The sequence below is a fragment of the Glossina fuscipes genome, unplaced genomic scaffold, assembly GCF_014805625.2.
Source record: "Glossina fuscipes isolate IAEA_lab_2018 unplaced genomic scaffold, Yale_Gfus_2 73, whole genome shotgun sequence".
NCBI lineage: Eukaryota > Metazoa > Arthropoda > Insecta > Diptera > Glossinidae > Glossina > Glossina fuscipes.
The window spans coordinates 195,964-221,448 of NW_023998436.1; the positions used below are offsets into that span (position 1 = coordinate 195,964).

The 25,485-nt window shown below is 33.6% G+C and overlaps 1 protein-coding gene across 2 annotated transcripts; it reads left to right on the top strand.

Moving 5' to 3' along the window:
* Positions 1-58: 58 nt before the first annotated feature.
* Positions 59-23,760, top strand: LOC119638077 (cyclin G). Of its 2 annotated transcripts, none has more exons than XM_038034699.1 (6): positions 59-159; positions 18,911-19,791; positions 19,876-20,115; positions 20,188-20,562; positions 21,388-21,602; positions 23,570-23,760. In XM_038034699.1, the coding sequence occupies exons 2-6, from the start codon at positions 18,931-18,933 to the stop codon at positions 23,637-23,639; spliced, it is 1,761 nt and encodes a 586-aa protein (XP_037890627.1). In that variant the 5' UTR covers positions 59-159; positions 18,911-18,930; the 3' UTR covers positions 23,640-23,760. The 2 variants fall into 2 exon arrangements, with proteins under 2 accessions (XP_037890627.1, XP_037890628.1); XM_038034700.1 differs by lacking the exon at positions 59-159 and adding an exon at positions 7,628-8,145.
* Positions 23,761-25,485: the final 1,725 nt, after the last annotated feature.

Below are 25,485 nucleotides of genomic sequence, written 5' to 3' on the forward strand. Positions count from 1 at the left end.
AAAATCAATGCTACCAACATGTAAAAATTTGCAGTTGTCAAAGTCTAGAAATCTTCCATGTCACAATTCTTGTTGAATTCGTGTTGAAAACTTTTCTTTTGTCCCCGTTTAGATTCGAAAACCAAAAAAAAAACTGATTCTAATTGCAGAAGCATCCGGGTAAGTGATTTAAAATGGTTAAACAATTTAAATTTGTACACGGAGGAATGAAAATTACGTGAAACAAGTTAAAATCCCTTAGGTAAAAGTGAGATGAGCAGGTTGCAATTTGGTAATCTATCGTGAAACATTGTGTGTTTTAAAGCAGCAAGTGCTCCTTTTTTAAGAAGATTGTCCAACTGGTGTCCAAAATTAATGCAATTTCATATTTTCTGCAAATTTTAGATAATAGTGTTTTGTATGTGTGTAGCTTTAGCAAACAAAAATTTTATAAATTTCACCACCAAAGAAATGAATAACTAACCTAAGGTTGGAAATTAGAGTAGCAGATGTTCTACCCTTTAGTGAGAGTTTAATTTGTAAAAATTTCGTAAACGATCTTTTAACTTTAGGGAGCTACCATATTACGTATAATCGGATTATATGATCCTACGTAAATTGAGTGAAGATAATTTTATTATTAAATATTGCAATTTGGACGTAAAACATTATGAAGACATAAGAATATTTTAGTAAAACGAAAACGTTACTTGTTCAAAGGCTGTTCGGCCTTCAGTAATATGTTAGAACATGGTGGTTCTATGTTATATAACTAATTGCAAGTGGGCAATTTGTTGCGTTTAAGCAGAGCATTCAATAAAACACTTTTTATAATGCAGTTAAAAACCTTCGCATTAGAAGAAAAAAGTATAATATGTCAGACTATCACAGATGAGAACGCCCTTCTTTTATATAACTTTGCTAATTGCCAATCGATATTTTATCGAATTCATCAATGGGTGTGTTACGAATTAAGAATTGCTAAATCTTCGAGTATATAACGATGCAGAAGTGGTCTCTGGCAGGTTGGAGATTCAAGTTTTTATATATATATATATATATGGAGATACTGTTTATTTATAATGGAATTGCAACAAAAAAAAGAAGAGAACACTTTGAAAGAAAAAGTAATTTGGACTTTTTTGACACACATCTGACATTATGACCTCATTTTACAACCAAAAATTATAAAACAACATGAAGATATAGAAATTTATACAAAGATAGGAAGTAAGTAAATCATTTTTATATAGGGAATTATAAACGTTTTTAAAAGTTTCGTAATTGAGAAAAATGTTTCTGAGATAAATAGGTGAGAGGCTTTTAAAAATATTAGTTTCGATATCACTGTAGCAATATTAGCAAGAGAATTATATTCACATTTAAGCGAATTATTCAATCCTACTTTGATATGGGGAAAAATATCGTAGAATGATCATGGCTATTTCGCACCTGAAACTAATATTCCTCAATATCAAGCGGGCTTTATTTGAAGGGTACAATTTTCTTTTGTATGTGTGGCTGTACGCATTATTTATCACGTAACTAATTTATACAATTATGTGGTCTCGCTTAGATTTATAATCGCTATGTATATATTTTTGGCCCATTATGCAAGCGATTGAGGGCTCGACGTTAGCTTGTCTGTCCGTCTGTCTGGCATATATTCTTTGACATAATTTTTGAGAAATTTTGATGAAATTTGACATTTCCACATGTTTTGGCCCCAAAATTAACGCTAGTGGAAATGGTTCGAATTGGATCAGTTTGTGTTTTGATTCACTACAGTGTTTTAATTTTGTGTATTCAACTTTTAATGAGCTTTGTAGATTTGTATGCACTTTTGTTAAAAATCCTCTCAGCCTATTACGGTAATGTTTGTGTGTTTGTATGTTCATCTTAAGAATTAATTTGGAGCTTACTATTAAAATAATTCATATTAGAGAAAATTATTGAAATAAGGCCTAAGTAATTTTTTAAAACCCGTATGCAATAAGTTCATTAAAATATTAATGTTTGGATCTTTGATGACTTGTTTACTTGTTACTTCCAAATGATATTTTTATGCCTTTGGCTCCTCTTTGCTCTCATATTTTATTGTTTACTTTGTCACTAAGCCGAAGTCGAAATAATTGTGTATAATGAATGAGATTGTAATAAAGCTTTATATATATATATATAACGGCACGCATACAAATTGAAAATACTTTCGCAGATGTATGGGTAATGAAGAGCTTCTTTGTATACATAAAGACAAAAAGAATTAAATCAAAGATTTATTTGCTTTTTCTTTTAGTTCAGTTCATTTTGTTGACATGATTCGTATTTCATTTTAGAAAATGATGCAGAAACAGCTGTTTGTTGCTGTCTTTGTTTTATTATCAAAGCATCAAAAATATCATTGTAGCGACTAAAGCGAAAGGTATATTAGATTTATTAAATCTTGTTGACGCATATATTCGTGATTCTACATTGTATACATGTTTTTTCAACCAGCTTCAAGAGTGAAATCAATTCGAACTTGTTTCTTCTCTGACCTTCGATCTACTAATTAAAGTCCTTCTTTATGGCTTTACAACTTATTTCGGAAAACCAACTTTAGTTTGATTGTCTTCATATCCAACGCCGACGGATTATGTTTGTATTATGTTTGTCCTTATTTGCCATGATTTAGTCATGTCTGTCCGAACATTCACGAACGCAAGATCAGACTTAAACACAGGATTCTCGCATACATAATTAACAAAATTACTATGGCTTGTAATAATATAAAAAACGGTCGTTAGTGAGCAATGGAGAAGTTGAATGTGTGTACGATCTTACAACCGAAATGATTCCATTTTTAATCGCTCTGTAAAAATAATCCCAATCAGTCACAATTAACAGATTGTTGGGCAAGTTTTGTGTACCTTATATTGGTACCGAAGTCCATATGTCCGTTGTTCCATTCTATCTCCCTCTTTCTCTTAAGATTTGAACCAGATATTAATTTGAAGTATATCTCATACATTTATAAGAAGCTTCTTATAATTTAACGCGAAAATGACTGCGATGAGACCATAAACACGCTCGAGCAGTTAAAATTGTTTTATTCTAACTGCAGTTAATAAGTGCTTGTGTTCATTTTGATCATTTTTTGAAAAAGGCATTAATTGAGAAAAATTAGCACAATATAAATTAATCAAAACGTTTTTCATTATTTTGCACAACATTTTACCATATCTTGGGCGATATCGTGTCGAAAGAACTTGTATTGGTTAGACAACGATCCGATCGTCGACCCATTTTCGAACTTTTTCAACTTTACGGAGCTGTGCGCCAGTCGTGCCATGCTGTATCGATCTGAACAAGTGATATTCAGAAGGCACCATGTCCGGTGAGTAAATTGGGTGTGGCAGTACTTCTCATTCGAGCCGTAACAGTGTAATTGGAACAACGCTTGCTGCAACGGCCCAAAAAATAGTATTTTCAGTCAACTCGTTTCGTCACTTTTGAAACCTTGAAACCAAAACCGACAATTGGGATAAGATGGAGCAGCATTACCATAAGTTTTTGAACGTTTTCAATGGGCTTTGGTAGCAGATCTCTTCAAATAACCAGCAAAAGTATTGTAGGTCGAAAATGTAATTTTGATCGGTCCATGCGATTAGCGCCTGCATACGCTGAATATCTCAATAATATTAAATTACAAACTTTTATTTTAGGTAGAGAAGGGTCAAAATCGTTGTAGAATTCAGTGGCCAAAGTTAACGCAACTACCTACTGTGTTCAAAGAATGTACAATAAATCAAATGTACCAAAAATTATGCCAGTTGGCCAGAATCAACATAATCGTTGACAATGTCTCCATATGATATAAGGTAGCGAGCGTTAAAGATTCACTTTAACCAGTTAAATGTGTATGACGTTTACATAGTGATTTACCTATCCATCCATCCGAACTTGTCAGGTTTGCTCTTAAATTAAGTATGTGTATTTGCCATAATAATAAATCTTAGGAAATATTTTTATCATTTTATTAAATCGTTTCATTGCAATCTAATTTCATATAAGGCCATACTCTGTGTTTGACGAATCTACGTGCCATGGCTAAAGAGGTTAAAACAGTTAATTCGATAATCAGTACTACTACTGCTACTATTAATCTACGAAAACACATGATCATAATAGCAAATATTTGTCTGAGATTTTCAACAGTTACATACCTAAAAGATCTCGAAGTTCCACAAAAGAAGTCACATCTGTTTCACAGTTCCTTCTCAACTGTTTCTTATCACTCTTGTTAGATCAAAATTTCCATATTCAGTTAAATGTATTTATGAGTTTGTCTAGAACTTTTTTTGATTGTGTCTTTGACTGATAGTTTTCAGATTAAAAACTTTTTGTTAAAAAAAATCTTTCCTTTCAATTCCAAAATTACGTTTAAGTTGGATTAAAGTTTCGCAGTAACATTAAAAGTCATAGGCATAAAACAGGCGACACATTTATATAGGTAAGGACTTCAATTTATTACACTGGTCGTGTGGCGATGTCGAGAAAAAATATGCATACTTATAAAAATGTATATATAATATCGACATATTCGACGGATAATTTAAAAGAACTATTAAAATATTTCGTAAATATTTCTGATGGGCCCAAGAAAAATTGCGATTTTTGTGCATTACTGAGACAGTCAGATGGTTTTCAGGATGAATGTCTCACCTTTTTTGCTCACTAATAAGTAGTTCATTTACATTGCAAATATCTGCACAAGCTATTTGTGTCACGTTTAGTGGTGACGTTAGTTACGTTAAACAAGTGAAAACTCTATGGGAGCTGGTCACGGCCATATGCCACTGCACATTTTTTCGTACAACGAAGTTGCGAATTAAAGCATTATAGGGCAGGTAGCGGGAAAAGTCATCAGATCAGTTTTCAATAGCCTTCATGCTTAAGCCGAAATACTTTAGCGTACCAAATTTCATCCAAGTATCTCAAGAATTACGCTCTGTAGGTAGAATAACAAAATATAAGATCGGCAGACGGACAAACGGATAAAACTGGTTAAATGGAAAGCAACTCTGAATTACGCTTTATAGAACGCATAATAAAATGTAAGATACGATCGACGGACAGACAAGGTTAAATCAAAAGTAATTCTCAATCGATCAGTATGACGAATGATGGATCTACCTAAAGTCTTTCTCAGTGTTACATAAGTGCGCATAAACGTTTGTACCATGTGTTGTAGGGTATACTCGAATGCTTTCCTAATAGAGATTAATTGGTTTAAAATTTTGATTTTTGAGGAAAAATAATAATAGACACCAGATGATACCCTTGGCTTAACTCTCTAAAAGGCTATTCGCAATAGAACTTGAGTGTAAACTTTAAGAACCTTGTTAACGTGATGTGTGTGTGTTGTTAGATCTTTTGTGTGTCTTATTTGTCCATTAAAACAAATAAAACTGTCTTTCTATTTTCTTGCTAATAAGTTGAATATGCTACGAAAACTATTATTTGTTTTATAGGTGATCTTCCAAATCGTATCTACTTGTTCATATTTCGTTTACAGTCTTTTGTTCGCTTTTTATATCTATCAACGAAGGACAGATGCGTACGTTTATTTTGTCAAATCGTTTGCAACGCACGGGAAGGAGCTTAGGAAACTCCAAAAAGTACTTATATATCTTCGATCAGCGCCAAATTTTGATTCGATTTAAGCGTGATCGTCGGTCCTTTGGCTGTCTGTCCGTCTATGTAAAGCCAGTTGTAAACATTCTCATGATCGTAAAAATGAAGCTATTAACTTCACATTTGGCAGAAACATTGGAAGTTCCTATAAGCAAGTTGTTACTGAAAATGGGCCAAATCCCTCGAAGGACATGCCCACAGTGCAACGTAAAATGAGAACACTTCGGTTTTTCAAGAGGAATAAAAAATTGGTTATTAGCTGATTACTCATAAGCTACAGTAAATAAATGTACAAAAATTTGAACACATATTCTATGCTGTTCTGCAATACCTATATATAAATAGGACTAATTAACCACGCCTACTCAATATTATTATTTAATTTTTTTTCAATACTTTTATAACGTGCACTAGCAAGCTTCAAAGAGCCTGTAAAGTATATAATCAGTGGACCAGTTTTAAACTCGGTATGAATGAAACAGGTTAAAGAACACGCCTACAATCAAAACTGCGGACACCTTTTTTTTGTATCTCTTTGCCCAACCAATATTATTACTATATTTTCCTTTTTTTTTTTTGCTTTCTTTTCAATCTTTCTTGGGAAAACAGCTGATCACGACCAAATTGTTTTGCATAAATTGATAATAAACCGGGGCGCAACCAAATGATTGTTTATAAATTGATATAGGATCACGGTGATGGGGTGTAAAAGATTCGGTCGCAACCGAATATAATTTACTTACTTGTTCTCAGTTTGAGTTGGTGGTTTTATATGTGTTGTTGTTCACATAAATGAGGTGTTTGTGTCCATAAAGGTTGTTTTCTCGGTTGAAAATTTATATGAATTACGATGCTATGCTTTTAAAGACAACTTGCTTAGCGCGGCGAAGAAAAATTCAATATTTTCTAGTTGACTTTAAGAAAATTCATGGATAAATGTCTATTTTAGTGTGAAAGTCAAAGCAAATTGTTCATTGATAATGACATTTTTTTTATTTATTTTTTTATATATTTATTGTAACAAGCTTGTTTATATTGGCCTATATAAATAAATAAAAAAAGACCCGTAATAATCTTTTTAAATTAGTATCAAAGATCATTGCAGATTCAACTAAACTAGCTTAAGGTTTAACTTTAAGTGCAATAGTAAAGCATTAGATAATCGCCGATGGAACTGAGTTAGGAGAATGAATCTTCACTTATAAATCAGTTTATTTAATAAAAGTAAAAATTTTATTAAGAATAAAATCAGTAAAAAATTTGTGCAAAAAAATCTGTAAATATTAACATTATAACAAGAATAACAAACAAAGTTCTTTTGTCTTCTCGCAAATTGTATCGCGATACTAGCAGATAATGAAACAGATTCAATTTAGTGTAACACTAATGTGGTAGCCATATTTGTTTTTTTACCATTTCGTTTCTTCTCCAAATATACATAAAAATATGATTTTCACTTATGAAGGAAGTGAGGGTGCGTGTGTTTGTATCAGCACAGCTGTGTATTGTTTGTGTTTGTTTAGCGGTTTCAATTGTTCATAACGTTCCCTTGTTCATGGTCAGTCGTCAGCTTTACTTTACTTGAATACATAAAAATTTTTATTTTAATCGAATACAGTTTAGTTTCTGTTTGACAATTGAGGAGAATACATTTTTTTATGTTACATATTAATACGGAGAAGTGAAAAACAAACATACATCTGCATATAATATATATATAGATATATATATATATATATTTATATATATACATATATATATTTAGTATTATACATATAAAGTGAAAAAAAGTTTCTTCTTTTTTATTATTTTTTTTTTTTTGTGTATTTATTGTACAGTTAATGTGAAAATGTGTTAGAAACAATCAAATGTGCACTATAATGCAATTTTTTAAAATTACTTTAAACATCAATGCAATTAATTAATAAATTCCCCCCTAAACCATTGCCTGTCAAACAAACACACACAAATGTTTAATTGAGCCCAGAGGAAAGAAAAAATCGATTTTTGCCTATTTTAAGTGGAAAACACAGATAACAGACAGTCATGATGAATATTTGAAGCAAATTTTTTATTAAAAAAAAAAAATTTTGTTTCAAAGGAGTCTTCAATTATTAATACAAAATTTGAAGGAGGGACGAGGAGGGCTAATGAAAGGATTTAAAGAAAAGTAAAAGAAAGTGAGAACTGGAGTAAACTCGTTGCATTTTTTGTAACATTTGTGATAATTAATAATAATAATAATAATAAATTTTTAATATTAACATTTTAAGTACAAATTAGTTAATGAGCATAAAGACACCAACACCAATAAAATAACTTTTAAGAGTTTTACTTAACATTTCCAAGTCAATGGCACTTTTTTAATATCAATCAGTTTTGAGAACATTTAGTTTCTTACACAAAAACAAAGTGCAATAAAATACAGTGTTTACATTCCCTGCGTGTTAAAGAAAAAAAAAAACAAAAGACAACAATGGCTGACGAAATGTAAGTTTTTATTTAAAATATGCAAGTTTTCTGTGCTTAAAATAGAAAAAAAAAATTTTTTTTAAGTCGATTACTAAACAAAGAGAAATTGCCTGCTGTTAATGTGTATAAGTGCTTATTATCGATATCATACAGAGGAGGGCTTAGTTAGTTAGTGTCTAGTGTTCATATATTTTATCTGAAAAGTTAGTAGTTAAATTTTTTGCCACTAAATCAAATGGGGGAAGGAAATGTCTTTCGGTCTAATAAAAATGAATTTAAAAATTGCTGTAACTTTATGTATACTTGCATATATGCACATATATATGCATATGTAATTTACGATTATATGTAAATATATGCATTTTGGTCGTTACGAATGCGTGTACATAAATTAAAATCTGTAACCAACTAACATTGCAACATTTTGTTTGTTTCATTTATTTCACATATTTCCACCTTGTTCCATGCACTTTACAGCGTATTTTTCATATTCTCGCATCATAACATAATCCCGTATTTTACAGTGTACATGATTCTGTTGTCGTTGATTTCTTTTTTGTTTCTTTGTTTTTAGTTTCACGTAATTTTTTTAAAGTTGCATCAGAAAATTTTTTTCAATTTCATTTCAATTCTTTCAATAAGCTAAAATCTCTTAGAAACAATGAGACCTTCGTAATGAAAGCAAATAAATTTTAAATATTTCTACTGTAAATTCTCTGATCGAAAAGCTTTTGCAAATTCGTTTCATAAATGAAAATTATCTACGGCCCTGCGTAAATTTTAGACATGTACCATCACTGAGACGTTTTATTATAATAATTTCAACAAATCTACATCTCAACCAAATTTTCATCAATACTGATTTTAGATTTCAAAGAATTTGAAAATATGTATGAAATGTTTAAAATTAAGTCTCAAGATTATATGTATATATGTATTGTTTAGATCATTTTCTTAACAGCTGACATGTTTGTAGATCCTTAAATAACTTGTCAACAGCTGACATGTTGCTGTAGCAGCATATTTGCCTCACAGATGTTCAATAATGAAATATGAAACCTTCGCTTTTTGTGCTTACCTTCACCCTTGGGTGATGGGTATGCTCATTTTGTCAAGACGTTTGCAACGCCGAGAAAGAAGCATTAGAGACTCTACAAAGTATATATACTCTTGATCAAATTCTAAATTAATTTAAGCATGTCCGTCTGTGTGCCCATCCATATGTTGTAAGCATTCCCCTGGCTGCAAAAATGAAGCTCGACATCAAATTTAGCAGAAACATCGGAAGTTCCTGCACGCAGGTTGGTGTTAAAAATGAAGTAAGTCGGTCGAGGGGCCCACATTACCACGAAAACTGGGAACACCTCTGATTCAAGAGGGATAAAAGGGAGGGAGCGGTTTTTGCTCATTATTCATAAACTAAAGCTTCAAAAACTCCATAAAGTATATGAATTCTTGGCCACTTTCAAATTCGGAATGGACATAAACATGTATGTCTGTTCGCCTGTCCATCTATCTGTCTGCACAGCTGCGAAGTATCCGTGGCAAACATTCTCCGGTTAGCGATAACGAATGTATCGCCTATAAATTTGCAAAAGAATTTGCAAGTGACTTAAGCTTTTCCAAGGACACACGCCAGCTATGCCCATACGTCTATGCCCACAAAACTTTCATTTCGAAAATAGAAAAAATCTGCCGCGCCCACTCCATACTATAATAAGACTGAAAATTTAGTTTTTTTACTTGTCTCCCATTTTCTAGGATAACGGTGATGGGTATAAAAGATTCGGTCATGACCGAATATAATTTTCTTACTTGTTAGATATTGAAATAGTGTTTGCGTTTCTTGAAATATTCATCTTTTTTTCTGCTTTTTTTTGCTTTTGTTGAGATATTCATACTTCTCAAATGTCTGCCTCTTTGTTTTTTGTTTTCGTATTTCGTTTATTTTAACTCGAAGCTCAAATGATTCTATCATCCGCTGATAATGCACAGTTAAGTCTCGCCTGTTTGATTTTGTAAATTATTAAAATTTCTTATCTGCCTTGGTTTTTGCTGAGATTTGAGCAAATTTTTTTTATTTTTTTTATTTAGATCAATTTTCATTAAACAAATGAAGAGCAAGAAAGCTATCTATTTATCATCCTATTCGCAATTGCTTGATTGCGGACTTCAGCAAAGACCATTTAAGCTTTCTATTTTAATGTTTGTTTTGATGAAAAAGCGGGAAATGATATAAAAAACTAAATGGGCAACAGTTACTCACGTTGTTATCTATCCCTGTGTGAGCTCGTTGTGAATCGTGATCTTTTTTAAGGTAGACGTTCAGATGATATTGATACCGATTTGTAGGAAGCTTGCAAGTAAAATTTACTATGTTCATTGCTGGGGATATTAGCTTCTATTCATTTCAGAATATAGTCACGGGCCAATCGAAAACTTTCATGAGAACCTCAGTCCGCTTTGGTATACAGTTGTAGAAAATTCTAGACTAATATTTGCTGTATTGGATCATTGGTTACGATCAAAGTTTTCCTAGGTTATGGATCAGCTGGATTATATCGTTACGTCGTTACGACAGCATTTGTGGCATAATTATAGGAAGTTTTAGATCAATTTCGGCCTTTGGCAGTAGTAGAAGTAGTGTTAGCTGGGTCGAGTTCTTTAGCTATGCCAGGGTAGGTATGGTATGGTTCTAATCAAACGAATTGACAATATTTTTTAAGATTCATTGTTATGACAAATACACGGAATAGGACGGATGGACGGATGGGTGGATCACGATGTAAATACTCGTCATAAACATTTGAGGCGAATGAAAAAAAATATTTCGTAAAAATTTTGTTTTGATATGACCATCCCATTCAGGGGATGTCCCCTACTCATGTAACACGATAATCGTTGGAAAGAAGTGAGAAAAAAGAGAAGGAAATAGCGAAGTGGTGATGATTATAACCTAGTTGCCCCTAGCAGGTAAAGGCCAATTGGGCACTCAGCAAAGCTACGATCGAAGTAAATTTTACCGCACTGAGATTTAAAGTAATGAACGTTGAGTTGGTAGTCGCGATTCTTACCTACTCGGCCACTCATGTGGATGAAATCAGTATTGACAAGAACACAGGAGGATGTCCGACATACTTAACACTGATGCCATGAGGACAAGAAGACATCTTATGGAGTCTCGAACTATGTCTTTCACCAAAAAAAAAAAAAAAAAAAAAAAAAACCAATGTTATAAGAAATGTTCATACAGTGCAACTACTTATAAATATAAGATGAAATTATTTATTACTTGTTTCCACTCGTGACTGACTACAGGTAGAATGCAAGTCATGCATGTCATATTTAAAAATTGATAAGCTTTTGTTTTTTTTATTAAAGAAAAAACATTCGAAATAATATACGGTACGTACTGGGCGCACTAAAAATAGAAAACGTTTATGAAATTTTTACTTTTATATATTGTTGAAAACAACACAGCACAATAAATAAATATTATAAATTATTTGAAAGTGTCAGTGAACTTTATAGGATTTGTTTTTATCTCAATAGCACCTTCGTAGACTTATTAGTTTAGGTGTTGTGTTCTCTACTATTTTTCAACTTATAAAAGAGAAAATTTCATAGAAAAATTTCAATTACAAATAATTTTAGTTTCATTTCATTTACTCTCTACGTTTTTCAATGAATTGAATGAATGAAAATAGTTGCTTAAGAAAGAAATTGAATTTTGGGAAATGATTTGAAATATAAGTGATCATATGTTGGTGGAGGAGGGGAGGGGGATATATATGAAAATCAAGGTGAAAGTTTTCTTTATTTATTGATAGTAATTAGTGAGTAATGATTTACATAAAAAATTTAATATTTGTATAATAGATAAGATCATGAAAAGTTTCTCAAGATAGGGGGAAAGGGACTGAATGATTATTGCAACAGTTTTTGGGTCACTTGAGATAATAATGAATGATGAATTCATATAAGATTTCGTCCTTAATGAGGGCAATTATCACTTTATGGCTGCATAAAAAGTGCCCTCTTTTCAAGTAAAGAAAATATTTTGCTTTCCTCAAACCAGCTTCGAGACCTAATTAACCTTGTCTCTTTCGATTATTAACTTAATTTTCGTTAAACGTGATAGAACGAATTCATTTCAGTTCATGCGTTGAATTTGCTGATCGTGTCATTTATTGCTTTGTGTTATTGAATTTTTTATCCGGATATAATTAGGTGTTTCATTTCATCCTTTACAAGAAAGAAATATATTAAGTTGTTGTTCCAAATGCTTGTAAAAAAATATAATTTCTTTTGGTTTTCATGAATAAGGGATCCATTTAGCCAGTTCACTGTGTACGACGAGTATATACGTTATGATCCGTCCATCCGTTCTTGGCGGATTTTCTCATAAAATTCTATCATAATTAATGTGTGTTTGTCAATAATAATATTATCCGCCGAGAAAGAAAGAATCGCGACTACTAAGACAGTCTTCGCTGCTTTTAATCTCAGTGCGGTAGAGTTTGCTTTGGTCGTAGCTAAATGTTTATCATTATTAATGCGTATTTGTCATTTCGTCAAGTAGTTTCATTACTATAGTTTTGACGAGTATACTTGTCATCGCTAAAGGAATCGGTGCAATTAACTGGTTAAAAAGGTCTTTCTCGGTGCAATTTTTTACTGTAAGATTTTCGAATTTTAGATGCTGAATAATAGCTGCTGATCAAATTGTTTTATTTTTCCCAATTTTTTAAAAACAAAAACAACTAAAGACTTGGTCGAGCAAGACAGACCATTACCATCGTCGACGTTATTCACATAACAACTTTGCAAAATAAGGCCTTATACAGGAAATGCGCGAAAAAGTGATCCGATCCGAAACGTTCTCAAGATCATTCGTCCTTGATCTACAACACATTAGCGTAGCACGTTTTGTTAAAGTATTTTAAAAATCGCTTTATGTAGGTAGAACAAAAGAAAACGGGACGATCAGACAAGTTGAGATCGATTCGGAAAGTAATTGTGAAAGAGTTTAGTTCGATTGAGAAAGTGACGCTGAAAGTGATTAGATCAGAACTCAGAAAGGTCGAATAACAAAATAATAAAAGAATAGACAAAATTAAATCGAAAGTAATCATGAATCTATCGGTGTAAAAAGTGCGGGCTTACTTCAAGGGCTTTTGGGTGTTACATACATTCGCAAAAGCTTAATTTACCCTTTTATTGCAAGGGCAGTAGGAATTAATGAAAAATAATTAATGCTTGGAAACATTTCATTTTATTCATTCATAAATTTTTTAAATGCAAAAAATTCACTACTGCTCGTAGTATTCGTATACGTTCCTAATCACTTTCGTCGTCCGAAGATAAGATGAGAAGATGTTGGCATATTTTTTGTTACTACGTAGTCGGTGATAAGTTTTTGCAAAGAAAATCGTCCGATCAGTTGAGCTATCGCTACAGCTAGGTATACACAACCGGCGTTCTTTTTGGAACTACAAACTTCTTTTAGAATCGTTATTTATAATCCTGTCATAAAGTTCGATTCTTTCTTCCTGCATTTGTGATCTGTTAAGTTATTGGTAATGTCAGTATCGCCTATGATTTCGTCCTTAACAAGATCAATACTATCATTTTTGCTGAAAGTTCAAAACCCAGTTCAGCCATGCATTTTAAACTCATTCTACGATTTTCGTTGAAACGTTCTAAGATCATAAAACTTGAAATAGAAAGTTAACATTTTGTATATATTATCCGAATTGACGGCTACCGTTCTATTGCGTTGGGTATTATGCGCTGATAATAGTCAAGAAAAATGTAGTTTAGAATTTATAAAAGACGTTGACCTAAAATTTGTTGCAAAACTTTAAATTGGTTACCGAAAAGCTCGTAGGCAAAATGGTCTCTAATCAATCCACACATGCACTCGTCATAGCCATTAAAGTGTAATCTTTGCACTCGCAGTTTTCTTTTTGCAAACCCATCATCGGAGGATGGGAAGTGTACTCATTTTGCCGAAACATCGGGGACCCCACAAAGTATATATAATTCGATTGCCATCAAATACTGAATTGATTTAAGCATGTCCATCCGTCAGTCTGCGTAATGTCTCTTGTAAACAGTATTCCCCTGATCACAAAAATTAAGCTATCGACTTCAAATTTGGTAGAAACATTGGAAGTTCTTGCAGTATAATGGTTAGTATTGAAAATGGGTCAACTCGATCGAAGGATACGCCCACAGCACCGTATAAATTGAGAAAGTGTTTTTCAAATGGAGCGGTTTTTTGCTCTACTTATAAACTATAGCATATGTACAAAAATTTGGATTCTATGGGCGATGGTGTAGCAGTTGTGCAAAAATGGAAAAATTTAACCACGCCTACCACATAGTGTATCAAACTTTAATTTTTTTTCAATAACTTTACAAGGCGCAGAAACAAGTTTTAAAAGCCCCATAAAGTATATACATTTTTTGGCCAGTTTCAAATTTGGAATGTAACTGATTATATCCGTTTGTGCGTCTGTGCATTTGTTCGTTTGCGCAACTGTGTACTATCTTGCGATAAGCAAATTTGCAAAAATTTGGAAATGAAGGAAAAAACACATTTTATAAGTTTCAATAACATAATGTAATGTCGGCTCTAGCTAGGCATAGATGTTAGAGGGCCCTGGTTAATATTACACAGACTCCTTTCCAAGTTGCAGATGTTAGAAAATTCTGACATGTCTGACAACGAACAAAACGCTTTGCAGTTATACCCTGCGCTACTAATAGCAAGAGCACATAGTTTGTGTGACTGCTTGCAATATCTAGAAGGGCTTGAGATAGGCTCACCTTATATTATACCGATCGATTGGAAATTATTTACTGAATATATTTAAATACACCGCCGACATCTCTCTTTAGAGAAATTTGCTATGCTGACATGTGTTGGCCCAGGCATGAACTCCGCTGAAAATTAATTTGAGCGGACTATTTTTACGATCTCTCTGCATACAACGCCTTAAATAATAAAATCGCAATTTCCATAATATCTCGATAAAAATCGTTAAGTGATAAGCTTTTCACGATATTACACTGATATAAAACGTTTGAATCGGATGTTTTACTCATACTTTGAGCCCCGATTTAAGAATGTCTGTCAATCTGTTCCTTTAATCTCTGGCGAATTATTATTGTGTTCAACTTATAGGTTGCAATTTGCAACTTTTAATAGTATGTCCCTCTTTCCTTTAAAAAGTGTCCCGAAGTGTCTTATTACAACGAACCGCTTAGGGCATGTCCATTATGCTTATAACATGGTGACTGTCAGAAAGAAGAGAGGAAAAAAAAAGAAACAAGAAGCTGATGACCGCTGCTTAGTGGGCTTGTGCTCAATCGATAAGTATTATGCCTTTGCTGGCTGAGCACTCGTTATAGTCACGACAAAAGAAAGTTGAGTTTTGAACCCGCGAACAATAGCTTGGCAGTCGCAGCTCTTACGGTCTTCTCTACTCAGGCGGTATGGGTCTTCATACGAGAACAAAGCCTGGTTGTTAGTGTTTTATAATGAAGGTAAGTCCAGAGTAGGGACTGGGTATATATATATATATTCTCAGTTTCGAACGAGCAGGTATAGTTTTCCTTTTCTCCTATGAGAGTTCTTCTGAAAGTGCAGTTTTATGTCACAATAAGATGTATTCCATGTAGAGCAAGAAAATCTATTTTACCATATTTTCGCCAGGTCGTTCCATGGCTTCAAGGGGTTCATATGAAAACTGAATAACTTTACAAAGTAACGAAGTACATGATTAGAACAAGTGTGGTATTGTATTGAGTAAAATGGTTGAATTTGCCTGATTAAAATGCTTTAACTCAATCGCAATTACTAAGTAAATATATAGTGGGTTCAAATATCAGTGCAATAGAGAGCACTTGGTGGTAGCTATAGTGAGTGCTTAGTTGGCGAAAGCAAAACACCAACCGATTATAGGCATACATCACGTAGGCTGTGCGCGCTTCCTATCCTTTGCTCCACATCTTTCTGTCCATCATAGTGTTACACATGTAAATATATATTTATGTACGCGTACATTGATGTATATATGTACGCATACATATTCATATGTGTATGTAGAATGTATACATGCATGCAAGCATATATATGTGTGTATAGATATATATAAAATATTAATATGTATCCCATAACCATCATCTTTACCCCAAAAAAACTTCACAAGACGTATACACTACTTGGAATATACGTCCAAAAACCCTAATGGTGATTAGGGGACGGACGGAACTTATTTACCGCACGGGCTGATTTAATGCCTATACACGCCGCCTTACCTATGATTGGCTCGGACCAATAATATGGTATGGGATACCAAGGTATATATATATATATATGTAGATATATATACATATATATAAATATATGTACACAGATAGGTCCCGGTGTGCGTGTAAGCGCATATATATATATATATATTGGAAATTCTTGTGGGTATCAAACTCTGCTCCCACATAACGGAGGTATTAATTAATTTTTAAAATGCAATATTAATATTTAGAATACCATTTGCAATATTACGTAGGTCACAAATTTTTACCCATTTATTTATATATATATATATATATATATATATTAGTTTGGGGAAAAAAAAATCCATTATTTTTTCGGTAGATAGCTGCACTGATAGATTTCTCGTAAAGTATAGATCAAACAATTTCAGATTTATGGAAAGGTGACATTTCGCAGTAAAAAAAATTCTTTTGCTGTTTTTTGTTTGGTGCATTCAGTTGTGAGTTACAGCGTGTTAAAAATGGAAGTGAACAAAGAGAAAATTCGGTACATTTTACAGTTTTTCTTTGAGAAAGGCGAAAATGCAAGCCAGGCGGCTAAAATTGTGGATGGTGTTTATGGTTCCGATACTGTGACAGCGATGTGCAATTTTGGTTTCGTAGATTCCGTTCAGGAATTTTTGGTGTTAAAGATGCACCTCGCACAAGCAGGCCGGTCGTCGAAAATGTCGATAAAATCGGAGAAATGATCGAAGTTGACCGGCATGTTAGCAGTCGTAACATCGCCCAGGAGCTAAAAATCGTCCATAAAACAGTTTTAAACCATTTACACAAAGCTGGATGGGTGCCACACCAATTAACAGAAAAAAACATGATGGATCGAATTTCCATCTGCGAAGTCTTGGCCAAACGGAATGAGATAGACCCATTTCTTAAACGGATGGTGACTGGAGATGAGAAATGGATCACATACGATAACCCTGTGCGAAAACGATCGTGGTCAAAGAGCGGTGAAGCACCTCAAACGGCCAGGAAGGTTTTGCTATGCATTTGGTGGGACTGGAAGGGGATTATTTATTATGAGTTGCTTCCATACGGCCAAACGGTAAAATCTGATCTCTACTGTCAACAACTGGACCGTTTGAAGATAGCGATTGACCAGAAACGGCCAGAATTGGCCAACAGGAGAGGTGTCGTGTTCCACCAGGACAACGCTAGGCCACACACATCTACAGTGACTCGCCAGAAACTTCGGGAGCTTGGTTGGGAGGTTTTAATGCATCCGCCATACAGTCCGGACTTGGCACCAAGCGATTATCATCTTTTTCTTGCATTGCAAAATTTCTTTAATGATAAAAAATTGGAATCTAGGGAGGATTGTGAAAATCGACTACTAGAGTTTTTTGCAAATAGAGACCAGGACTTCTATGAGAGGGGCATTTTGAAGTTACCTTTAAAATGGCAACAAATCGTACAACAAAACGGTGCATATTTGACCCAAATCGGACAATCCCAAGCAAGTTAAATAAAGTCCTGAAGTTCATATAAAAATAATGGATTTCTTTTTCCCCAAACTAATATATATTATGGATTTTTATGTATTCATTATAATATATTTTAAATATTAATTTTTGAAAATTTTTCAACTTTCACAGATTAGGTATTACAAAGGCAATCGATAAGAGTAAATTTAAAACAGTTTATTGCACGCAGGTACACAGACATTAGTCGAAAGATAAAAAGCGCAAGTGTTTATTATCGTAAATAGCTGAGAGGGCTCACATAATAAACCATAATTTGTGCTTTTTTTTTCAAAAAAGAAGCCATTAACTGACGGGAACTGAGAAGAAGGGTCTCCGCTGGCATATAAAGTTAATTGCATTTGCGTTGTTTTATTGTTTGCAAATTGTTATTTTCTGTTAAGGCAGCCGACACCAGATACCAGGCGTCGCGTCAAACTTATCAAAACAGAAAAAGAATTGTACTAAGGTTGTTGAGAATTTTTTTTTATTTAATATATAATATATTCATAGACAATATTCGGAAACTTTGTTCAAAGAATTTGTCGTCTCATCAACCGGTGTGTACAAAACAAGTAGCAAACAATTCAAAGGTAACAAATTTTAAAGTATATATAAGATATCATCATCGTCATCGATCGCATAGCGAAGAGAAAGGAGATTTGTAGTAATTCCAATTAATTGATTGATATTGAGCTGAGAAAGGAAATTTTTAAGCCAAAGCAAAAGTTTTCCCTGTCTCACGTAAATAAAATCGATAAACACAACACTGAGCTTTTACACTGGGCGAACGTACGAAATAATTGAAACTAAACGGCCTAGAAAACTTGTATCGAAAATTCCTAAAGTTTCGAAAGGTATTTTCGAATTTTCGGAACATACATACATACACACATATACATATATATCAAATATATATATATATACATATATATATATATATATATCTATATCTATATATATCATATATATAACGATAGGTACTAGGCCAGCCCTCACAATGTCTGTCCCTGTACGCTACTCTGCTGCCACCAATTACGCCGCCGCTGATAGTGGTTTTTCAAATACGCTTAACGGCCGAGAGGAAGAGCAATACCAGCCACAATATCATTGCATTCCGCAAGAGCAAGTATATAGCAGCGATTTGTATAACCATCGTAGCCAGATCAGTCGGAATTGCAATTTTAGCAGCGTTTTGGAGGAGCAGCAGCAGTTGATGCAGCAGAGGTCATCGATGGCGTTGTCGGTTAAGCCGGAAAACCTAATAGAAGTGGATATCTCAATACCTGCCCGTCTGCAAATCAATGCAATGGATCAAGAGCAGGCAACAACTTCGGCCAAAGCTCGTGAAATGTTATTGAATGCTCAAATGATGCAACAACAAGAATCGCAGACAAACGACACCGTCGCTGCAGCTATAGCGGCAGCAACAATAGATTCTACAATTATTGAGGTTAATGGCGGCAGCCATACAACACAAGAGATGCAAGCTGAGTGGATAAAGATGTCTGACGAGGGCCGGAATGGAATACCGGGTGCTGCTGGTTTGGACTATCAGAAGTATAAACTGGAACAGGAGCAACAAAAAATCCCTAACAACAATCATATGGACCAAGCCATGGAGCCTTCGTTAACGGACAATGAAAAAGAAAATTCAAATAATAATAATAATAACAACAATAATAATACTAACAACAACAACACCAACAACAACAACAGCAACAATAATAATAACAATAACGGGAATGTGGAAGATGAACTTCTAAAAATGTCAACCGAGGAACTTTACAATACGCTCAAGGAATATGATGCTCTACAGGATAAATATCATACAGTTTTATTGCTGCCCAAGGAATCAAAGGTAAAATTCGGGGAAAAATAATTTAAATTATCTTTCATTTCACAAATGTTTAAAATTAAATAAATCTTTTTTTAATGGTTATAGCGTGAAGTTACGGCCGGTGGTCGAGATGGATCGGCTTATGTTTTACGTTGCCTTAAAATCTGGTATGAGTTACCCTCCGACGTTCTGTTTTCGGCCATGAGTTTAGTTGATCGTTTCTTGGATCGTATGGCTGTTAAGCCTAAGCATATGGCTTGCATGAGTGTAGCCAGTTTCCATTTGGCCATTAAACAATTAAACCTGAAGCTAATACCCGCCGAAGATTTGGTTACAATATCTCAAGTGAGTGAAATTTTCATTTAAAAATCTTATTCGCTTACGTTATTTGTTGTTGATCCATATTCTGTTATTTAGTGTGGTTGTACCGCTGGCGATTTGGAACGCATGGCCGGTGTAATTGCTAGCAAATTGGGAGTACAAATGGGTCATGTACCTATTACTTCGGTCAGCTATTTGCGCATTTATTACGCTCTCTTCCATCATTTAGCTAAAGAAATTGGCGGTCAGTTCTACGAGTTCTATCAACAGCTAATAAAACTCGAGGAATTGGAAAATCGTTTAGAGATACTATTGTGTGATGTTAAGACCACAGTCATAACACCGTCCACATTGGCTTTAGTATTAATTTGCCTTCATTTGGATTTTCACATTAAAGAGTCATATACTCGCGGCAGTCCCGAACTAAAGCATGTCTTTGACTACATACTGTTTCTGCAACAGTACATGGGTGTAAGTTAAGTTTGTCGTTGCGACAAAAAGAAAAACTATATATATTTATTAGGTGTTTGTAAAAACTTTGATCACCGACTTCTATAGGTAAAAATTATAAAAAAAATGGGAAATACCAGTGTACATAACAGTTGAATTTGATAGTTTCGACTTTCCTCTATAAAACTAACAGTTTTCCATTCAATATTGTCGATTTATTCAGCGTACGCCAACGCTAATCTTGAAGACGTCAAAATTCTTCTTCTTCCGCCTTCATTACTTTTCTTGTTTATTTGAAGAGGTCTGCTGCCGAAGTCCATCGAACATGTCCAAAAACTTATGTTGACGTTGCTCCACCATATCCCAATTGTCGATTTTGGTTTCAACGGTTTAAGAGTGAGGACACGAATTGACCGAAAATGCCATTTTTTGGCCACTTGTTACAAGAGTTGTCCAGGCTGCAAGTCGAATGGGAAGTTCTGCTTCACCCATATACCTAGCGTACTCCCCATACGTGGCGCCTCCTGTTTACCGCATGTTTAGATTGATGCAGCATGACTCGACTGGCACGCGCGTGCGCAAAATTGAAAAAAGTGCGGAAATGGATTGATGGGTGGATCGCTGTGAAACCAATGTAAATTCTTTCGACATGATTTCGCCATGTTGTCAAAAATATTATAAAATATTGTAGAAAATGATGGACCCTATTTTGATTAATACCAATGTACCAATTTTCCACAATAACTGCCTCTTTCAAGTGAAAAAGTGATCACAATTTTTGCAAACACTTTATCTATGTTTTGCTTCGTATATTTTATCCGCATAAGTGTAATTATAAAATTTCAGATCCCAGATCGTGTTTTCACATGTGGTTTTAGTATTGTCTCGGGCATTCTATCTCATTACAATGGTCAAAACAAGCAGCCATATAAGCAACGTTTAGTCTGGAAGCTTTCCAGCCGTACTCTACGGGTTTTGCGTCCCACTAATCGCTTCACCTCCGACCTGCCCACCATACAGGAAGGCATTTCTAATGCAATTGATGAAAGCTGCCGATCGCGGTAAGTTTTCTTTTTTCTCACACTGCGTGTCGCTTGCGTTTTGCTTATTCAAGCTTCTGTGTTATGAAGACCGTATGTTACGTATGCTTAGGTCTGCTTTTATATATCTAAAGATATTTGCTTTAATTCGTTTCTCGTGACAAGTTTAACATATGGTTTTTCTGCTATTTAAAGCTAATAAAAAAGTGTTTATTGGCTTTGTTTCGATTTTTTTTACTTTATGAAGCGATCACGTGAACTGAATTTTCCATTGTTTCGTTTAACGTACACAAAGCTAAGAGAGTGAAAGGAATTGCACATATATCCGCATTGACAAGGAAACGACATATGTGTTAGTTTAAAAATTTATTCTAGAATTTCTTGGCACCCATTGAGGGCTTGTGTGGATGCTATCGATAATTGAAAGCAATATAAATATCCAATTAACAGCCAATTAACGGCTATCTTCCAAAACGTCAACTAATCCGTATTAGGATGTGTTCACGTGAACCAGCAAATTCTGTGTACTGCCGTAGAAACGAATTGAACAAGTTATACGCAACCGTCTCCTGAAACCTACAAAATACCGTAACATAGCTTCTCAAAGTCTTTTACTGACTTTCGACTTAAAAAAACTTCAAAAAAAAAAAATTCAAAAGCATTAACTACACTGGTCTCACTCCCAAACTAGAGCCGTGGGACTAAAAACGATTCTCTTCTTTGAACAGACCTTCACTATAAACAAACCGGTAAAAACATTATTCTTTAGACGAGTAGGGCTACGAAACACCCTACCAGCATATCGTCCAACACAATTCTTAATTCTGTGGTAATGTATTAAAAATTAGATCTTGTTCGTCTCTAAAGGCATATATTTTATGAGACCAAGTCTACAACATGATAGAAATTTAGATAATTAAATTTCGTTGACATACAATCTTATCATGCTTTACATATTTTTGTCGTAAAGTACTAATAATTAGGGCTTACCTTTCGTCAAAACCCTTGCATGTGGGGGGTAGCGTGCAAAAAATTAACCAACCAAACAATTTGTGCAGTTAATTTTGATGCCAAGTTGCTATCACAAACTAATTTTTACTTTGTAATATGGAAAATTGGTCTTTTTTGCCCTGTAATTATAATCCTTATACGGTCTGGGTTCCAAAAAATCGACGTACTAGGTCCAAATTTTGTACAACTAATTTTTATATTAAACTGCTGTCACGGATCTTGACATATTAAGACCCAGGTCCTTAGAAAGCTTACTTTTCGGAAAAACGGTTTTATAGAAGAGGGTTCAAATCTCGCGTGCGTTAGAGTTTTCAGGAAAGTCGACAGCCTTAAATGCTGGTGCTTTAAGAGTTGACCCTTAGGACTTACTTTTCTGGGTAAATACGATAACTCTTTTTAATATACACCTTTGCCTTTTAAAGGCTTATTCGTTGTAGAAACCATTCTATGGAATATAAGTTCAAACAAGTGATTCATCTGCACATATATTTTGAGTATGTCAAGATCGCTTAAGAAAAATTATACATTTTTCTCGTATAATAATTTCTGCTAAAGAAGCCATTACACGAGGAGTGATTGGCAAAATGTCGAAGTAATTTGTTTCCAGTAGGGTTTGCCAAAGAGTCAAAACAGGCCAGTGCACCAAACTTCGTCAAAATATTCGAAAATTTGCCATCCATAACTTTGGACACAAGAACATATCGACAGAGATCCGACGGACAGACAATTTTAAATGAATTCAGCAAGTGATGCTGAACCCATCGATATAATAGAATGGGCAGATCTCTTTTAATCCTTTCTTGGTGTTACATGCGTTTGTATAAAATTAATATGTACTCAGAGTGTACTGAGAGAGTCTACTCTCTCTGTGCCTCAAATGGTTTAGAGTATGAAAAAGCTGAAAAGTGCTGATTTTGAAACTAATATATATTTCGTTTAAAAATGATTTTCTTTTTTCTCTGATTTATTTTTTGCAGAACCGAAAGTATTAGTTCCGAGGAGGAGGAAGACTGGCCAACTTCACCTATAATTCCAATATTCGAATAGTGTTAGTACGAGTTTTGTCTGTAGGAAATCTTAACACGGACTCATTCTTAATATGTGTGTGTTTCCTGTTAATATCTTCGTATGGAATGAATTGTAGAACGAAAAAGAGAAAAAAAAAAAACAAAAAAGAAAACAAAAACAAAGAAAAGCGAATGGTCGGAATAAGAAAAACACAATTAATAGTAAATGCATTTAAAAATAAATCCATTATACGACAGGGGCGATGAATTAATAAGAAATTTTCGAAAACATATCCTGCAGCAGATTTAGTCCAAATGGTATCCACTCGTATTATAGAAAAGGAGAAAATCAAAATCAAGAGAAATGTATGTGAACATATATATATATATATATATATATGTATATATCTATAATGCTCAGAGAGAAAAAAAGAGGTAGCGAGAAAGAGAATGCATCATAATTTACTTTAAATGTTTTGGTATTTTTTTTTATCGAGCCCCCCTCCCCCCTCCCCAACCACGCAACAAGGAATGTAAGAAAAGTGGGAAAGAGCGGCAAACAATATGTGCAACATATATAAAAAGTTTGGAGTTAATGTAAGGACCGAACAGTTTTCTCTCTCTCTCTCCCTCTCTCTCGCTCGCTCTATTTCGTTCCCATTCTTATTTAATGGAAAAAATGTCGAGTTTTTCGAAAAATTTGTAAACGAGAGGGAGAAGCGAGGGGGGACAACTTGGCATTTCTTAAGAAAGAAAAAATTATAGAAAAAGAATAGAAACTAATTGCGGACCATCATTGCCAGGATTGATGTCGTTCCGGACTTTTGAAATTGTTTATAATTGATAACAATTAAACATAATTACAACAGCTCAGCGTAGTTTGACAACAAAGACATGTAAATTTTCTTTTATCAAATTGCGCTATAATTTACATGGGCTGAGCGTTACGTTATGTGTCTGAGGCTGAGGAGAAGAGTTATATCATCATCCAATAACCAAAACACATTTCTTTGGGTTCGCTCAACACATCAAAAATAAGAAAAAAAAAAAAAAACAAATTTTAATTACAATTAAGTAAAAAGTAAAACAAAACCCTAAAAAGAAAAAAAAATTAAATTATATAAAAAGAAACAAAAAATTTATAAAAACAAAAAAGTTAAAAAAATTAATACATTTAAAAATTCAAATGAAAAAAAAAAAACAAAATCGTATTTACTGTGTATTTCCACCTTTTTTTTTTGTTGATCTTATTATATTTTCGGTCTTCTTTTTTTTTTTTTTTGTCTCAGTTGTTTAAGAAATAACAGTAAAGAAATTCAAATAATTAGAAATTAAAAAAAAAAATAAATAAATAGTCAAAAATATACTTTTTTTCTATTCAAAAAAAAAAAAAAAAAAAAAAAAAAACCCGTTCTATACTTAAATAAAAAAATGATCCCCGAAATAATCTAAGACTTTATCTAACTTTCAAATACAATCCAATTGATAACGTAACTGATTGAAATGATTTTTATTTTTCTTTACAAGAAATAATATAAAACAAATAAATACGCTGTAGTGGGCCACAGTCTGCTATTAAATACCCTACGTCACCCTATGTTTATTCATACAGCTCAATAGCGCCCGTCCTTGGGCTAAAGCAAGTCAGTGTACCAAAGTGCATCGGAATATTTTAAAAATTATAGTCTGGTGACAAGATGGACAAGCGGACAGACAAGCTTAGATTGTTTCTGATATTGATATAATATAAGATAGGACCTTTTTAAATCCTTCTGGATGTTGAATACGTTTGCACACACGTAACGTATCCGTTTACCTACAAGCGGTATAGAGTAGAAAAAGAGGTAGACTACTCCTAGATTCACATATTTTGAGAAGAAGTGCAA